The sequence below is a fragment of the Haemorhous mexicanus genome, chromosome 1 (assembly GCF_027477595.1).
Source record: "Haemorhous mexicanus isolate bHaeMex1 chromosome 1, bHaeMex1.pri, whole genome shotgun sequence".
NCBI classification, from domain to species: domain Eukaryota; kingdom Metazoa; phylum Chordata; class Aves; order Passeriformes; family Fringillidae; genus Haemorhous; species Haemorhous mexicanus.
Genome location: NC_082341.1, coordinates 85,535,270 through 85,555,118, shown reverse-complemented (window position 1 = coordinate 85,555,118; position 19,849 = coordinate 85,535,270). Strand labels below are relative to the sequence as shown.

Sequence of the window (19,849 nt, the reverse complement as noted above, 5' to 3'; positions counted from 1 at the left end):
TTATAACTCTTTGCCTACAGCCAAAGGCCAGTGTGTCTCTGCCAGCTGGGGCAGTTCCACCTAAACCTGTTGTGAAGGATCATTTTGATTAATAAATGTCTCCAGTCCCAAATATTCCTCAGTGGTGGTGAAGACCTACAAGTCAGTTTTCTCCTTTCCCAAATGAGTAATTTTATTTTGTGACACTTGCAGCTAGTGACTGCTTCTCCCTGCTGGTCTGATGTAACCAGTGAGATTTCTTACAAGAGTTGTTATGAAATGACTCCTGCTCACATACTTAATTCAATATTCTGAAGAAGGAAAATTTATTTGACCTGTGGATTTTTTTTTTTTTTTACCAAGTATAGAAAGAAAAAAGAAGAGGGGTAAATATTGACACAGAAGCCTGAATTCACTTGATATAGTGTATTTTTTGCACACCAATTATTTGCACAACAGAATGGATATGGATCTGGTATAGTGAGGGATGTAGTCATTCACACAGCATTATAGACACTTCTGATTTTCCTTAAGTGATGGAGAATTGTTTTCCAGAGAGGGCACGGACTCTGGAAGCTGGTGTCTGCAAGCTATTCTGATGCCAGCTTCTCTTCAAACAGACTCAACAGAGAAAATGGAAAAGTACTGTGGGTGGGGAGATTGATTACATGTAAAGACACAAATTAATGTGTACTTTCAGGCTGTTTTGTCATTGATGATGTATTTTTCAATACCTGTCAATGGCTTAATGTCATATGAAAACATACATCTAGTGGTGATGGGACAAAGCAGAAAAAGAAGACCACTTTCAAGAAGGTCACAGAACCTCTGGGCTGGCACAGCTACAACTGGAGAGAAAGAAGAATCTTGTAGTGGCAATTCTATGATCAGTTCATTATTTTCTGAACATACTTTGTGATTTTTTTTTCAGTGATTTTAATGCTAAATTTAAAAGGTTCCACCCTGCTTAATGCGGTGCCTTACTGTCATATGACAGTGAGTCTGAGAGCTGACTGAAAAAAATTAAATGTGATAATTAAAACATTGTGATATCAGAAGTCATTCCAAAACCAGAAGTTTTGCATCAGAGAAACAGAAGATCAAATTTTCAGAAACTTTTGCTGTCGTCTGCTGAAAATACACACACTCTGTCTGTAAATGTCTCAGAAGGGACAAGGCTGAGCACGCTGGGGACTGCTCCACTGTGGTTTCATTCATGAAAACTTTTTTTCATGTGCTTTTAAAAACAGTTGTGGTACTGCAACTCCCCAGATAGCCATGGTAGTACAACTCATGCCTCTAATTACCCCAGAGTAGGGGGAATTCATGCCAGGGAATGTTACCTTTTCTCTGTAGAGCAATCCCTTTAAAAAATATGTCCATGTTTTAAAAGTCTTTATTGCCCCTAGAGCAGTGGAAAAGCAATGCTGTCTTATTTTTGTCACGAGGGAGGAATGAATGCAGTTATTGCCTGTGGGTGAATCCCAGTATCCTGGACACAAGTGCCTGCAGGTGGCAATGGCACTGCTGCTCCTGTCTTCCACAGGCTGGGAATGTCTCACACAGCGCTGTCAGCAGCAGAAATTGTGCAGCAGGGTATGGGAGCCGGGGGAGCTCAAAAACGCTAGCTCTGCCTGCATCTAGGACAAGCCTGAAAAATGCTTTGCTCAGTCTGTGCTATATAAATCTTTGAAGTTTATGGAGAAATAGTTATCCCCGGGACTCCTCTCCATTTCCAGTAATAGCAGTCTTTTCCAGGGAGAGGAACACAGCTGTAGTGTTTGAGCTGCTCTTTTTTTGTAGCCTGCCGCCAGATGGAGTTCTTTTCCTAAAGAAGTCCATCCGATTTCTTAAGGAAAGCCCAAGGGTACTAAATATTATTTCCTTTTTTTGTCACATAAAATCATCCAGTGTCAATGACTTGTTACTGGACTTCTATTAATTATTGTATTTGTTGTTTCTTTTTGTAGGGTGGGCTTCAATTTTTGAGATTTTTTTTTTTTTTGAGGGAGCAGCGAAAACCAGGCTGACACTTACAGAACTTCCTATTTAACAAAGCTGGGATTCTAAAAGATTAATTTTACTTCGCGTCTCAGATCAATGGGGGCTGGGAAAACAGGTGAGAATCCCGGTAGAGTGCATTTGTACTTAAACTGATGCTTGATCTTGGACATTTTAATAACAGAATAAATGAGCAGATACACACAGGCTGAAGGTCCCGAAAGTGCATTGGCATGTAGATACGCAACAGGAACTGAGTCTGATTAGCTCAAAAGTCTCAATTCATGTGAGTTTTGGTGGATAGTAAATGGCAGAGCTGTCCCAGAAGTGAAGCCACCGTGCTGCTGCTCCAGGGTCCAGGAGCGGCACCGCCCGCGCCCAGACGGGCCGGGCCCGCTCCTGCTGCCCCGGCCAGGATTCCCTGATTCCCTTGTGCTGGGCAAGGAGTTCGCTTTTGGGGCGATCCCTCTGCCAGTGTTCCCCTGAGCTGTCTGGGCAGCGTGCCCGCTGGAGCGGAGCTCTTGCGGCTGGGGAAGCCCCTTGGCTGATTGCTCTGGAGGAACGATGCTCCGCAGCCGCGGGCGGCCTCAGGCCCCGAGCGCGTTTCCAGGGAAAATCGCTGATGCCACCCTCGGCCGCCGCTCGAGGATGTTAAAAGCCCGTGTATATCCAGATAGAGGGGGCTAATATTGCTCTGTCTCCCTGAGTCCTACAGTTTCTCACTTCCCTGCTTTGCGGGTCAGATGCTCCGAAGCCAATTTACATCAATTCCTGGCACTGTTTTTAAAGGAAGCAAGGGGGAACAGCGTGAAGTCTCGCTTTCTGCCAACAACAGGAAGCGCACGCTCTTTGTCAGGCAGCTTGGTTCAGCCATCCCTTTTGTTCGGCCAACAGATTTCGGGACTACGGATTTGGTTTTCCACACAGCAGCGCTCGGCAAATCCTTGGAAAGGCAACGTCATAGAGTGGCAGCCGGGATGGTCGGGGGAAAGCCCAGCGCTGCTGCAATTCCCTTTTTCGAAGGGAGTGTTGCTTTAAAGAGCCCTCGCCTGAGGGAAGGGAAAGGAAATGGTGATAACATCTCTGTGCCGTGGCTCTGAACGAGCCGCTGCCGAGATCCTGCCGAGGGTGGTGGCTGCAGGAGTCTCCGGGTGGCCTCTGGGCTGGTGCCGGTAACACCCCTGTCCTGCCAGTGAGACAAGTGAAGAGGTGCACCCTTGGATCCTGCGCTTAATTTTTGTGCCTAAAGCAGGGCAAGGTACTTTGTGGGGTCCAGAAAGTTGTTGTGTAGTTTCCTGAGATGCTCACAGATCAGTCCAAAATCGCTATTTATTTTCTCTCTCCTGACACAATAAGTAAAATTAAAACTGATATGAGACTACCATAAAAACCCAGAAATCCCCAACTCTCTGTGATATCCATCTTTGAGGCAGCTCTTTCCAGACCCACTTTTTGCATGCTGACCACATGTGACAATTGTACTATTATTTATATTTTTTTTTCCTTATCACTGCTGCAAAACTTTTTCTAAAGCTCACTGCAGAAGCCAGTGTTTCCTACACCCATCTTTGTTCCTCCCAGTGTTTTCCTGGTGCAGACACAGGCTTAGGCTAAAGAAGCCAAGTGCTATTTCCAGAAGAAATTATTTTTTGTATTTTAACACCCCCCCACCACCACCCCTCACCCCGATTTTCTTTTTTTTTTTTTTCTCTTGTGTAAGTTTCTTTTCGCCTCTCTGCTGCCACCAAACCTCCTGGCATTTGTTTCTTCTGGGCATTTCCTTTCTAACCCATGCTAGGAGACTTGTCAGGGAGAGCTGTGGAGCTGAGTGGCTCCAGACTCTCCCTCTTCCCCCTGCCCTGAAGGCTTCTACTTGCTCAGCACTAATGCAGTCCTGGGCTGGAGAAGAACTACGGTCCTGGTACAATATTCATGACATAAAATTATGGAAGTAGCAAGAGACTTTGTAGCAAAAGCAGATGTGGAAATGATGGGGTTTGAGTTGAATATTTCCCTGATTGCAAAGGAAATTAGGCAAGCAGTTTATACAGGAGAAGCAGAACCAAAAGGAAAGCTCTTCGCTTTCCCCCTCGGCACGTACTGTTTCTCCAGAGAAGCTGTGGTGATCCTGCAAAGTTAGACAAGGAGGGTGTAACAAGTTCTTCCCTATTTTCTGGAAATCCCACCCTCTTTCCACAGCTTATCTGAAGTTTCTATTTTGCACGTTCCTATTTGTGCGAAGTTTGGGTGAGCCTCATCTTTTCCGTTGCAAATGAGCCTCTAACTAAAGCCCTCATAGGCTGATTTATTTTTTGTTTGGTCCTTTGGTTTGGGATTTTTTTTTCTTTTTTGGTTTGGTCTTTGTTTTTTTTTTTTTTTTTAGGTTCTTCCCTGACATTGTTGGGAGGGCAAATGGAGTAATTTTGTGTTGTGCTTTTGAAGGTTTAGAAAAGCATCCCAGCTTGTTAAATCAGTTGGTCACATAAAAGAGATATTTGAGCAGAATATTGCGTATCCGCAGAAAAGTGGAAAGAGGGCCCACAGGGCTGTACACCAGACAGGGAGACCCTGTCCCAACATTGCTTTCCTTTTCTGTCTGTGCATCATTGGAAAGACATTTGCAAGGCAAAAGCTGTCTAACTTCAACAACTAATCATGGAACAGACAATGTGTCTTGGTATGTTTGGTCAAAATATTCTGTGAAAATAGGCAACTTAAGATGTTTTCATTAACAAAGAACTAGAAGGGAAACTGGCAGCTCTTGGTTAAAAAGATATCAACTATTGAAAATTTTGAATTAGACAGACATGCAGTATTTGCACATATAGTACTTGTGCACAAGCACACACATGCTGTGCTGTAACGTGAAGCCTGACTTCTTAGTCCTGTGGCCTTTTCTCAATTCTTAGCTGTTAGTGTGAGGGTCTGCTGAGGGTTTCCTGAGTTTACTGTCCACCAAAGCTTAATCTCTGGCTGGAGAATAAATAAGCGTTAGAAGACCTGGCTCCCAATCCTGATTTTGTCAAAAACCTGTTGCACAAACTTGCATAAGGAATTCAGGGAGCATTTTGTGCTTCAATTTCCCTTCAGGGAAGGGAAGGATGTAGTTGTTTCATACCAGTGCTGCTGTTTACAACCTTTCAGAAAAAGCATCCTGAATTTTGGAAATTATAAAATAAATTTAAAGACAACAGGAAGAAATTATATTTGATTCAAAGTAATTTCCACTTGCTGTAATCTCAGACACACGGATACGCACTCATCCTGAAGTCAACAGAGCTATGTTGGAAACAAAAATGGATCTTCTCCAGGACTCTGTATCTCCAGAGAAAGGGATAGTAAGAAAAAAAAATATTTAATTAATGACATTTAAAAAAAATTAATTTAATTAATTAATTAATTAAATCAAAGGAATTATTGAAAAGGACTTGCACCACACAGTTCTCTGCTTTGTCAGAAGATAATAAAAAGGAAGTGTGAATGTATAGTGGGAGCTCCTGGGTTGGCTGCCTGGATTTAGCAGGGGTGGGGTAGGGAGCTGTCACTTAGATCTAAATAGAAGAATAGTTTTAGTTCAGAAGTTGATTTCAGGTTTAAGGATAATCAAGAGAAGAGGGCAACTCTCCCATGGTATAGTAGGCACTCTGTAATAGGTATGCAGCCATTAAGAAAAGTGGAATTTTTTTCCCCCTGAAATGCACTGGGTTTGGCTTTTCTTAATTCCATAGTAATAACCCTTATGGTAGAGAGTAATTTCTTCACTGCTGAACTTGATATCTTAATTTTTCCACCCAATCTTCTACCACCCTTCATTTCCCTTCTGGTCTGCCTATCACTTCTGGTACATTTGCTCCTGCTTTCAATGACCAATGGTTAAGCTATCGAGAAGTAGTTAATGAAACTCAGACAGATGCCTGTAGTCTCCTTCTCCTGGCCTGGGGTTTGGAAATGCCTAATTTTGAAAATGGGTGAAAATGCCTAATTTTAGATGACTTGTTCTATTAACACATGCATTTCTCTGTTTTCCTAAAACCACTTGAGCTTTTCTTCCTCTGCTCTTTCTGCTGATTGGGATCCCACCTTTGTTTAAAGGTCAGTTAAACATGATGGAGTTGTGGCTCAGGGAGAAGCAGCTGCAGGGTCTGTTGGTGCTGGGTACTCCTCAGGAGCCTGAGTATTCTCACCTACTCAGCTTTACCCTGGTTCCTGCAGAAGAAATTCTCTTGTCAGGTACTATCATAATATCATAAGATAATTACAATACGCCCTATAAGACTGGTTGGTGTCTCAGCCTCCATTACAGAGAGATGGAGAGACAGATGTTTCCAAAGCAGAAGTAACCATTCTACTTTGTACCAATACTTAATGAGTCCAAAAACCCCCTGCATACATGTGAGTGCTCAGCACAATTCCCATGTGCATTTGCTAGACTATGCAAATAAGACACTATCTATATTATTAGCCAGGAACTAAGTGACTGGATGCAAAGCAGAAATAGTTTGTGAATGTTTCAGACCTGGACTTAGGGAGGTAAATCACTTATGTGCTGTCCTGAAAAAAAAAAAAAAAAAAAAGTGAAATTCATGTAACAGGGCTTTGGTTACTGGCTTCAAATGTGTTTTTGGCAAGTATTTACACCCTCTTCTTTTTCTTTAATGCAATGGAGAGTAAGTCTATATTCTGTCCCATGGCTACACTGAGAAATCTCTGTAAGGTGATAAAGATGTATTTTTGTACACTGCAGCTATCAGTGAAATAAACCTGGAGTGTGTGAATCCAGATTTGAACAACTTTTAATGTTAAGAGCTCTGTGGATTTCTCTTTTGATTTATATGACATATTAAGACTGTAGTTTCTTTAATCCTTGTCAATGCAACAGGGACACTACAAAGTAAAATCTGTAGTCAGATTGACATTGCTATTTCACTTGAAACAAAGTAAGAAGGAATAGAAAAAGAAAACCTCCTCTTTTACTGGTAGTACACATCCCATCTATGTTTCAAACTGCCCCCTCAATACTCAGGTTATTTTCCCAGTTATTTTGGTAAACTGCATGCAGGACTGGCAGGTGCAAATGCTCTGACATGTTGGTGAGGCTTTGCATCCAGAGGCTCCTATCCCTGCTCCTTCAGTCAGATAATCTCTCCCCAGGAGGGGATGCCATGCTCCTCTGGGGCCCTTGGCTTTGCTCTTAGTAGAAAGGAGATTACAGGGGATGTTAGCCCAGGCTCGTGGCCTTCCTGTATCCAAGCTCTATGAGTTTTGGGGCATGCAAATAGAGGATATGAGTTCAAGGTCAGTTCTGCTGCTTGTTTAAAGTTTATGGACTTCAGATTGAAAAATCAGAGCATGCTGAAATTGGTCACTAAAATGTCAAATGACTGAACAGAGAACAGGGTTTTATCCCTGAAAGCTTCAGTGGAGACCTGAGGAGTCCCACCAGAGGTTTCCCTAGAAGAGAGCTGAGAGCAACCCCAGGCAAGCAGTCAGGTCATATTTAAGATTTAATCTGGTTGAACCTTGAGTGGGAAACAAGAAGTGAAAACTGTCAACTGTGCCCAGATCCATTCAGATCACTTCTAGGGACAGTTTTGATACCAAATTATCCTTGTTATGCAAAGTTCCTCACCAACCGGCTGGTTCCCAGTTATGCATGGGGAGAAGCGGTGGCCACATCTGCTTCCCGTTTTGCCGTTTCGGAGACGAGCCATCTGTTTGGCCTCATCCCGAACAGCCTGCCTGGGGCTGATTAACTTCCTCACCCCCACCAGCCCCTGGCTCACTGTCTGCTGCAAGGTGTAGATTTTTTTTTCTACTTTTTTTTTTTTTTCTTTTTTTATTCTCTAACTGCTCATAAACCAGAACCTTCACTTCTCTCCCAAGGGACAGGAAGGCGTTGGTTTGTGTGATTTGCAGCCGCCACCAGCAGCAGGAACAGCAGCAGCTGCCCTCTATCATTCACATGTTTCATATGTGTGGTCAGGACAGATAAAACCAGGAACTGTTCCATGTCCTGGGATGGCTTTAAAGCAGTGAGACCTTTCTCTATATGAAAAGAAAAAAAAAATTTGTAACAATAAATGCAGCAGAAATCTCGCTGCAGTTAACAGGGATCTGTTCATTTGGCAAGAGCGGGGTTTCAGTCATGCTTGTGCAGCCTTTTTTAGTTTAAATGTGATTAACTCCTGCTGTCTGAAGCCTGGCTTTGGATTTCTCACTTCCAGCTATCCCACTTTCAGCAAAACTTTGCAAATTTTTGTCCTTCCTGTTTTCTGTACGCCCATCTACTGGCCATTTCAGCAGGATTTCAGAAATACTTCTTGTTGCTGCTGCCAGTGAGCTCAGTTCAGCAGCCCCAAAAAGTCTAAGTCTGTGTGGCCAAAATAAAGCAGCATTAAAATTTAGAAATTGGGAGAAATGGATGTCCTGTTAAGATTAAGACTTCTTTTGCCTTCCACGGGCCAGATCTGAGGAATTTTTGTCTTTCATGATGCATTTTGACCAGAATTTGTTCCCGTGTAAAATATTCCTCCCAGACAAGAAGCTTCCTGTGTTTCGTGCTAGTGGACAGAGCCTGGCTGGCCCATATCAGGGAGGGATGCCCTGGAGATCTGACCCACAAGACAGGCACGAACAGTTTGTTCAGAAATCAAATATTTTGCTTTTCCAGTTGCCACATTTTCAGTTTTCAAATTGCTGAAGCTGCTACTGAAACATGAAGCTTTCAGTGAAAGCTTTTCCTTTCTTTTTGACCATCTCACAAGTTGATAAAAGCAGTGCAATATCCTCAGTGTACTGGCAAAGTCGTCAGGAGCATTTCTAACTCCTTTCCCCCAAGTATGATGTTGAGTGATTCTCACACACACAGAGGCACACACACACACACACACACACACACACACACACACACACACACACACACACACACACACAAACACTCACACACACACGCAGTATTAAAAAGCCAGGAAATTGTTACATTATCTGACCCATGTGCTCCAGGTCTGGCTCTGAGTTCTCATTTTGGTATCTCTAAAATATTAGTGTGTATTTCAGTGTATTTCTTCATTTCAAAAACACTGTTTGTTGAGCAGAGGTTAATGCCAGTTTGGTGTTTTGATGCCTATGTATGGATTGGGAAGCTGGTCTGAGCACTTGAGGCTGAAAATACTCACCCCTGGTAGCTGTATGTTTTGTCTGTGAAACAGTTTGTATCTTGGCACCTGCCACAGTTTCTGATGTAATTTAATCAGGCTATTGGAGTAGGAAAAAATATAAATGTGCTATTTGAAGGAAGTCTTTGAAACATAATAGATAAGAGACCCAGAACAGATTTTTAGGGACACAAACTTGCATTTAAATCTGTGGATTTCTCTAGATACAGAATTTAATAACATTGGTTGAGAATAGTACATTTGGTCTATTTTTGTGTTTATTATTATTATTACTGCTATTACTATTATTATCACTATTACTATTGTTATTATTATTAAACAGAACATATCTGTTTTGGAGAAAAGTAGCCAGCTGAAACAGAAATCTGTAGTTTCATTTACTGAGAACCAGCTATGATGGGGAACAAAGAAACTAGGATCTTGCTCCTTCATATATTAGGTAGTTTAGTCATAGTTTATAATGAAACTATACCACAAAACTTAAGGAACTTAAGGAAAATTTTGATTTTGGGAACCTGTAAAAGAATTAATTGCAATACCATAAGGGTTTGTTTTGTGGTTGTTTTTTCTTTATTTAAAAATCTCCCTTTGTTCAAAATTACACTGTTTAGCAGAGGGAAATATTTCTGATACTTTATAAATGGTGCCTTTTCTGAGAAAAACACTGATCCTTGTTTGCATTAAATATGTGATGTGAAATTTACTGTGCTGGAAGTGAAGAAAGAGGGACGCCTGCAGAGAAATCACCTTTGTTATGGCAAATAGTAGAAATAATTTCTCTGTGTTTTATTTTGAATTACCATGACTCTACATGCAGAAGTAATTGTGTTCTGTAATGACTCCATCCGGCTGGTGGGAGGGAAGAGTGCGAGGAGAGGGCTGGAGGGGAAGCACTTCTCAACAGTGGGCTGCTTGCAGGACCTGGGAGATTGGGATGGGCAGGGACACTCTGGATAGCAGGTGGCGAGTTCAGGACCTGGAGCTGGCTGAGCAAGGCTGTCTCACGCCGGGGGTGAGGGCAGGGTGGTGACAGTCTGGCATTTTTGGCCACAGAGTTTGGACTGTGAGGCCAGCACGGATGGACTCTCCATGGTACAGGGACAGCATGATGGAATCCCCACGGGGCTCTGTCTACCTGCACCTCACCTTGCTCTGTATCCCCTCCCACACAGTGAACACCCACAGACACAGAGCCTCCAGCGGTGCCCAGTGCCTCTATCACCCATGAGGAGAGCGACAAAAGTATTCTGGGGCTTGGGGTTTTTATCTTGTTCTCTTGTCGCAAAAGATACATCTCAGTTTGCAGACATAATTTAATAACATTTCCAATTTTTATGAAATTGGTTTTTTTTAAATACAGTATTCTCAAAGAAAATGAAGTTACAATATAAAACCACAGGAAAAAGAAAAAAAAGTGTAAATACAACTTTTTCCATTAGAAAAGGCAGTGCCTGGGGAAGAATGGGAAGCAATTATTTTTTACTTTTTTAAAACAAATAGAAACTTAAAACTACTCACATATTTACTCCTTTTAAAGGTCAACTAAGCCATATCAGGGTATTGCACCATAGCAAATAAAAAGAGCAAAAAAGAAGAATTCACTAAACTTTTCTGAGGGCACAGTTTGCTTCAATGTACACAGACACAACATCCTATTTTCATGCCATCCTTGCACATGTTCATAAATAAAATTACTGAACCACTTGTTCCTAAACAAAATGAAGATGATTTTGTGCAAAAGAGAAAAACACTGGAAAAAAGCAAAACTAAAAAAGCCCTTTAGTGAACAGAGAATGCCATTTGCTCTGCCTTTAGACTATGCCCTGATACACTGTGTCTTAATATACTTACTTATACTACTGTACTGTTTATTATACAACATCAACATATTTTGTTATAGTATAAATAAGAAAACTCTAGAGTCAGGAAACAAACCCACTGTGAGCGACAGTGCTTCATCATCATGACATACCAACCATTTTAGATATATATACACATACAAATGTATATAAAATATTAATGATGCACAAAGCCCCAGAGAGGGCATGTGCACGTGGACAGGAGGAGAGACACAGGACTTGGACACGCGCTTGTGTGTGTGTGCACAGAGATGTGGTAAAGGTAGCAAACCTACCCAGGAATCAGAAATCATCTCTCAAAGCTGTTTGAGGCACACTCAAACTCCGCTGGAGCTGTGCTCGTTTACACGGTTCATGCACGTGGCTTTATTTGTGCCGGTTTTTGGTAAAAGCAAAGAAACAAAACCACCTGAGTGAGCTGCTGTCCCCCTCCCCTGTATAGCTGGGGGAGTGTTAAAATGAAGGGTGGAAAAAATTATGGAATGGGGTATATAGTGACCTAAACCTAAGAAGAACATGAAAGAGGTCTAAGAGCAATAAAAGCAGAACGTTACTGTACATCCAGTGTTTGATCTCACACAGGACATTGCAGCAGGGCTCAAAATCTACTTTATAGATTATACCCTCTTGTTTGGCATCAATCAAAATTGGAGAGGGGTAAGAACAGCTGAAAAATGCCAGCTATGAAAAATGAATCCATTTCAACTGTACTTTAAGAAAGGTTAAAATTAAAGGAAACTCATCCATGTAAGTTAACCCCTGAAAAGTCCTCTTCAGATAATTTCTATGCAAAATATTTGGTAACACCTTATTGCCAGGTGAATTGAAGCTGAATGTGTAGCAGGCATTGGTGACAAGACCAAGGCTGGGGCATGAAAGTGGCCAGGGATTCCTTGTGCCCACCCCTTGTGCAGCCTCCTGGGCTGGAAGGTAACAAGCAGTAACCTCTCAGCTGAGTTATAATGCGGGAGCAGAGGGCATCAATAAAGTCCCTTAAGGCAACTGAGTTCTAATGTGGGGAACAGAGATGATCACCTTTGGGTCTGTAGTTCACACCGCTCATTTTTTGGGGATAACATGTACTAGTAATGTATTTTCCCTGCTGTGGATGTATGCACTGGTCTGTGGGCATTCCTACACAGCTTTCACCTCTGGTGACAAAGCCACCACACTGTCAGGCTCTCCTGCATGTTCAGTGTAAAAACACCACCATGCCCATGTGTCCAGTGAAGCAAGGGCCTCACAGCTGGCATGAACAGCCAAAGCTGGAGATTGTGTAAGCACACATTTGTGATTCATTGTTTTATCAGTGTCCTTCCTCAGCCTCAGTGTTGTTGCTGCTGACCTACACCTGCCAAAGTGAAAGCAGAAGGAGGAACTCGACATGCCAGTAATTGTATGTGTATATAGGAAATGTTTATCAAATACAGCTGCAAATGTAGTATCAGGCTACACTGGCCCAGGTACAAGCAGTTCATAGTCCCATCAAAACTGTTTTATAGTAAATACATGTGCTTGCATGCACTTGTGAATGGAAAATCTGTAAATGTATGACAAGACTTCTAGTCTTGTTGGGTATTTGATGGTGTTTACTGTAAAATATCCATTCCTTATGCAGAGTGGAAGTATTTTCTACATTAAGTTAATAAGATGGGGATTTTTTATGAATGTTTCCCAGAAAATATTGCAGCACCAGTGACAGATTTTTATGGAGCTGCAAAAAATTTATTTTTGCCCAGTCTTAAAGCATGAGGATGTTCAGGGAGAGAAATGAAATATTTGGAAGAGGAAGCTAAGTAGAAGCTTTTAAAAAAAGGTATTTAACAGATGTGTATGGAGTTAAAATATATTTCTCATAGAAGTTTTTATTCTAACTGAAGCTACAGTACCTGCAGCAGAACCCACCATGGAGAAAGATTTTGGTGGACTTTTCTGCATTCTGCAAAGTGCTGCAGCCTCTGGTCTCCATTCTGCAAAACCCAATATTTTTTATATCTTAAGATTAGTTCCACTGAAGTAAAAGTAACTCAAAGCACTTAGTGAAATGACTGTTTGGATAGGAAGTAAAGGGTCACCACAACTTTGTGGGTCTTGGTCCCTCATTAAATGGCAAATGCCAGGAAAAAAGAAGACGGCTGCAAATTTTGACTGGCTGGTTTAATTCACCTCAGTGCTTTAAAAATAATCAAGTGCAACACTTACGAGTAGAGCCACAAAATTTACAAGAGGACATCTTCTGTGCAAGCAAAATGGAATTTTTTTTATATCTAAGAGAGGGACATTGGGATATTTTCATTTTAAAAAGATGAAAAATGTGCTTAAGGAGACTCCCCACACATATACCTATCTAATTTCTCAACTGTACATCATACTCTTCTAAATAACTAAAACTTTAAAGAGAAAGAAAAATTAAATACATTGTAACTTTTATATGCAGAGTAAAGAGGGGTTGCTTAAAAAAAGTGGGGGTTTATTGGATAGGAAGAGAAAATATTTATTCAAAGAAGAGCCAACAATACACTTTTTCTATACATTAAATGAAACTCATACTTCACAGAGTATATTACAAGGGTGTTTCTTCTATCTTTTGCATTCCTGCTCGCCTGCCTAGTGGCACAAACAAGGCATGTTGTGCTATCAATACCAGTTGCACCCTTGCAGGTGGAAATGTTCTTCTTCTTACCACCAAAGCAGCTCAGAACCTTCTGGCTGAGAGGGTCCCATCCCACCCCAGCTGTCAATGAAGTCATCTGAAATGGGTCCATCCATCTATAGTTGAGTTCAGTCTTCTCAAAATAGTCAAATAATAGCGGAAACAAAAAAAAAAAATCACACATCTGGTAGAAGAGCCTCACGCTCAGGGTGCTAAGAGAGAAAGCCTGGCCGCTGCTGCCTGTTGTGTCCTTATTATGTGGAGCACCCTGCACGTGATTAAGAGTTCTGGCAAGGGGGGCTTGCAAGAAGCATCAGTTCAGGGAAGGGCTTCAGCTATGTGACTACAAAAACTCCTACTTACACTACTAAAGGTTTTTGGTGATCAAACATTTTCAGTAAAAACTCATTTTAGAAAACTGAGTTGCAATGCATGCTACCAAAATGAAATCCCTGGTCTTGTGGGAGAACATTGCTGAACTTATGATTCTCTTGTGACTTTTACTGTCCAGCTGACTTTTGCTTTGTTGCTGTCATGGCTCATGAAGCTCCAGTAATGCAGCTGTGGAGGCTTGATCCGTGCCAGTGTTTTAGCCCATGTGGAAACGGTGCTCCCCTCGAGTTATGTGGGAAGAGAATTCGTACCTGTCCTGGCTGTGGTAGCCACACATGTTGCATTCAAAAGGATCGCGGAACCCGTGGCAGCCCATATGGATCGTATACATCACATGATCCAAGAAAAGGACTCGACAGTGTTCACACTTGTAAACCCTTACTTGCTCCCCATTGCTGCTGATCACTTTGAAAGCATCCTGGGAATTGTCAGTACCTGCTCTCAAGACATCGTATTGCCTGTTTTCTTCTTTTATAGAGATGCCATTTCTTGCATGGGCACCTATGTGGTTTGTCAGGTAGATCAAACCACTGCGCTCCTCATTATTGCTCTCTGTATCTGTTGAGTCTTGGCAGCTGTTGCTGGGAGAGACATCTCGTTCCGAGGAGACAGACTTGGCTTTGGAAAGCAGCAACAAGTTTTCCACTGCACTGTCCTGAGGGAGGTTGGAGCGAATCTGATTGTCCCCAAGAGGTTTGTGGAGCTGATACATGGGGCTGATGACGGGCACTCCCTCAGAGCCACCCGGCGGTGTCTGGACGAGGGGACGCAGGGACTCTGCCCCCAGGTAACTGATGGCGTTGTTGATGGCCTGGTCGATCACGTGCGTCTGCATGAGCTCGTTCTCCTTCTCATAGTTGATGCTGGCATCGTATGGAAGATCGGGCAAGCATTTGTCACCTGCAGTGGAAAACAGTGAGGAGTTAGAGGGCTGATTTCTACATGATTAAGGAAATGAACATCATGGATTAATAAAACAGGGAAGAGGAGAGTTGACCGAATCCACATCTGAAATCCACCTAAGGTATTCACGGTTCTCTAATACAGCTGCTCAGAAAGCGGTGGGTTGGTGGTCTTTTTCAGCATGCAAAATAATTTGAGGGTTTTGGAAAAGCAAATGGATGAAAGAAATTCTAGAAATAATTATACAGGGACTCATGGGAGCTACAGATCTAGTGCTTTGTCATGTCTTTCTCCTTTCTCACTGGTGTGCCTCATCTGCCTCTACAGCGAGCAGAGGTACTCACTGCCTTTGTAGCTGCTGAAGCCGGTGTGACCTCAGAGCCACAGCAAGCTTGGCCTGATGCTTCAGAGCATAAAGCATATTATCAATATTTTTATCTGAAGTATTACATTCTTAGACTGGAAATTGTATGGTTTAGTTTCAGACCTTCAGTTTCTTAGAAATAACCCATATCAGCAATGTGGTCATATATATGTCATTTTGGAGAAAAATCAATAAAAACTTTATTTTTCACATTGCACCATCCCCACATGCCTACTATAAGCCATGTCAGACACATTACCAGAAGCTACCTATGTCCCTAAATATTTTGGGTCAAAAAGTCGTGGTATATATTGATTTTATGAACTTGAGCAGTCTTTTCTAACAGTGTAAACCATCAGTTATTTCCAGGCCCTTAATAAATTCATGCAAATGTAAAGAGGAAAAATATTTTCACAAGCTCCTATGGTCTACCAATAACATATTTTTGATAGTCTGGATGGATTTTCTAGCTCTTCAGATCTTGGGAAACACTAAAAGCCACAAACATCTCTGTGAAGTGCTGTCACCATTTCCTGATCAACATGAAATTTACTGGTAGGACTTGGAAAGTCCTAATTTGTCAAAGGAGATGCTAACAGAAGCATGGAAATTTTACCAGAAGATCTGCACATTAATTTATCAACAATTTTCCACCCAGTTTCTACTCATATTGACCATTCAAAGTCAGTGAAGAGACCAAAAACCTTCTAGCATGACACTTTTGCAATGATGGGGGCTAAAGTGCAGGAAGTCCTGTGGTCTACATTTCCCACAAGATATGGTTTCATACCAGATCCATGCCCTGCAAGCAGAGCAAGAAATACCCTGAGCATTGCATAAGTTCCTATAGGGGATGTAGGGTACAGACACCTTCTAGCTGCTATGCTACACAAGCTTCCAGTTCCTCTTGTTTTCTTTCCCAATCATTCTGCCAATTTGGGCTGCATTTTTTTTTTTTATTCCAGATTTATCCTCTATAAGGCAGAGTTGCCTAAGATTCAAAATAGGCATTGTAAAAGACTCTCAAATTAAATACAGAAAAACTCTCCTAACATGAACACATACACTTTATTCAAAGAGGAAAAAATGAAGTGAAAATAATTCCTTTTCCATGGACACTGCACACCACTGAAAAATGGGACTGGTCCTCATTATAAACAAAATTTTGGGCATCCCAAAAGCAAGATTTTAATATCTTGGGTAGTATTTGCTTTATGTAGCATAACTAGTTGGTAGTTGTGGTGAGAGAATCAAGTGTTCATCAGAATCATTTGTTTCCAAGCAAAGTGTCTGAAACACACAAAAAGTTAGGGAAGGCAGGCACCATTTCTATATCTAGGCAATGCAGTAATACTTGCACTCATTAAAAATAATAGCTCATTTCTGTGGTTATTAGAGCGTAAGTAAATTAAACTGCTAATGGCTTAATGCACTTCAAGGTTAGCATTGCTCAGGATTCTGCAGCAGGTACTTACACAGTAAAAATGCACTCAGTGCATGTGGACACCTTTTCTTTTAGTATTTTTTAATCCTTCTCTTGGCTGCCTGTTCTTTTAAACATTATAACTATATATCAGCTTTTCATGGAGTTCTCACTCTCTGGTTTGGATGGCCCAGTTCTTTTGGGTTTGGGAACTATTCCAGTTTGGAATACAGAGAGAATTTTACAGGTAACTGGATGGATTTGTTGAACAATCTAATTTTTGAAAGGTGATTAATTTAGTCTTGAGAAAAACTAGTGAAGCAGAAGACACTCCTTCCCTTATGTGAAGGATGCCATTTTCTCCTTCTCCCTGGAATGTAGCACAGGTATTGGGACATGATAATCTACAGGAGCAATAAAGTACCCAAAAGCTCTCCTCAGTAGCCAGCCCAACCTTGTGTTAATCAGGAATTTTTCTATTGTATGAAGCACCAGATGAAGATTGGAAAGGAAAGGATTTGAGAGCATTTTTTTTCTTGTTAGAAAAATTTTTCCTTTTGAAGCCTAGCAAATTTCCATAAATATCTGCTGTCAGTAAGTTGTCATCCTACACTGCACCCTGAAAAACTGCCCTCCTAAAACTCATAGTTAAACTGGCTGTCTTTACTGTTTTTCGTGGTGAACAGAGAAAAAAATAATGAAATAGCCAGTCCACACCCAAGGATATACTACATTTAGTATATTTGTTAGTACTTTTTAAATTTAAGCACATTTAATCTTCCTGGAGCTTTCACAGAATTAGTATCTGGCCTAATGCAAACAGTAACTAGAGTGTCTGAACTAGTCTGGTTGGCCTTACATATATATTATAGTTGATATATTTTTGGTATCTATCTCTACTACAACTTTTGCCCTTTTTTAAGGATAAGCATTTCTTATCCTTGACAACCTCCTAGAATTGTTGTATTTGGACTTGAAAAAAGCCTTGGAATTTAATTTAAAACTTTTGTTGCACCTCCTGAGATAACTGAAATTTCCCTTTCCTCATCTAGGAAATACAATTTTCTTTCACCCCTGTGTCCTTTTTGGAGAAAGTATATTTGCATTTTCTATCCCATAAATGGGTCTTTTTTTTTCCTTGACTTTTGACTGAAGACCTTCTTAATATGCACTTTATTTCAGAGACTTTCATCTGATTGTTTCCTATTGAATAATATTCTTTAAATGTACAGAGAATTAAAAAAGAACCTAACTAGATATAAGTATATGCTGTCCTCTGATCTGCCATGTTTTAATTTATTGAAGAATAAGCTTGTATTTTATGTGGATCTCACAAAACTGCTGTAATCCCTTCTTAGTACAGGCCTACTAAATAGAATAATATGTGTAGCCTTCATTTTTATAGGCTTAATTTAAAATTTTTCATTGTTAAGACAAGAACTGCTATGTGCAAATGGATATGAAGTTTTTGCATCCTCCTTCATAGAATGTACAAAAAGTTTACATTTCATTTAGGTGCTATTTACAGACATATCAATTTGGGCTGCAAAAATAAACAGAGTTTATCAAAGGGTGAAGAATATTACCCAGTCTATGTTCAACTATTCACAAATGCTTTCAGAAACACCAATATGTCCAGATCTGAATGTCATTCAAGATTTCTATAAAATAATTCTGAAAGTGTGGTCAAATGCTATCCCAACGGGAAACTTCTATTCCTGTCTTCAGGTTCTTAAGGCAACTTCAAGAACCTGTACAGATTTTGTAATGATCTAGTCTGCAAGCTTTTAAAAAAACAGGAAAAAGTCTTAAAATTGATCTCCAAATGTGAAAAATTAAACATGCAGAAATTGATGCTGGAGATGTTAAGTTATTTCTTTTTCCTCCAACACATCTTGGTATCTGCTTCTATGGAGATACATATTGTTAATTTAGCAAAGCAAGTAAAATTATAAAGCAAAAGTAAAAATGCTGTGATTTTTTTAGGGGGCTTTGTTTTATTTTATTTTGAGGAGACAGCAAACGTTTAACTCTTACCAACAAATTTCTGAGGCATAGAGCTCTTACGTTTGGCGACGTTACTTGCTAGTCTATCCAGCACGAGGGCTCTTTCTGACCCTATCTTGCACAGGTCTTCAGCCATTTCATTCTGGTTACTTTCGTCTTTTATGACTGAAATCAAATGACATCAGAAGGGTTAGGCAGATTCCATTTTAATGGAACTGTTGTCTTAGGTTATCATTTGTCAGTCAATGTCTTTTAGCTCCCAAGCAGCTGGACGAAGGAGCTCAGCATATGAGACACAGGACAATTCTGACTCTCAGTAACAAATTCCCTCACGCTGGTTAATCTATGTACGTGCTCATGTTTTCCTCATTTAGGACACAAAAATGAGATAGCAACTGCAAGGTTTCTGCCTGTATGTCACATAATCATTCCACCCTTTGTTCTACAGCCGCTCTGCAATTCTGTGAACAAATGAGGTCCTAACTTTATCCTGGACACAAAGCAGTTCACCTTTCCACTCTCCCACTGGAACCCCCCGCAACATCCTTCTGCACCTCTCCCAGTGTATGATAATTGCTTCCTCAGCAGGAAAAATTGATAAACTTCTCAACTCCAGCAGTGGAAGATGTATTTGCAAGCTACACCAACCCTTGTCTCTATCCCCTTTTATCCCGTAGCAAATATTTCAATACTTCCTTGATGCTATTTTAGACTTTAGCAATTTTAATTGATAAAATCACACCTTCAGTCGAACACTGATTTCCAATACTCAAACCTGTTTCCCAACCTCCTCCTGCTGCTGAGACTCTGTAGAATTAGGAGCTTAACTGTGAGGCTCTAGGAAAAGGAGACTATTTCATTTTCAGTATATTTTACTTCAGTACTTTCCTGCAGAAACAAAAGGGATGTATGAAAATGCACTGTCAAAACAATGACTGGGAAAAAGGTATGGAAAGGTATTTCTGACTTCCAGCACCTAAGTGAAAGGTGAGTGGACTGAGATCACAACACAACTGTTTTGCCATAGGTTTTTTGTTTGTGGGGTTTGGTGTCTTTTTTGGTTTGTTTGTCAAGGGAGAAAAAAGGGTTAAT

At 40.9% G+C, this 19,849-nt stretch overlaps 1 protein-coding gene across 14 annotated transcripts in view; it reads right to left on the bottom strand.

The window, feature by feature from the left end:
- Nucleotides 1-10,467: 10,467 nt before the first annotated feature.
- Nucleotides 10,468-19,849, bottom strand: part of IKZF1 (IKAROS family zinc finger 1) — a 69,799-nt gene continuing 60,417 nt past the window's right edge. For 7 of the 14 annotated variants that reach the window (XM_059855333.1, XM_059855314.1, XM_059855323.1 and 4 more), the window contains 2 exons: nucleotides 18,788-18,922; nucleotides 10,468-14,960 (listed from right to left, as the gene is read on the bottom strand). In XM_059855333.1, the coding sequence (XP_059711316.1) occupies nucleotides 14,257-14,960; nucleotides 18,788-18,922 (839 nt within the window). In that variant the 3' untranslated portion in view covers nucleotides 10,468-14,256. The remainder of the gene's footprint in view (nucleotides 14,961-18,787; nucleotides 18,923-19,849) is intronic. The other 7 variants (XM_059855343.1, XM_059855405.1, XM_059855378.1 and 4 more) reach the window with 4 other exon arrangements.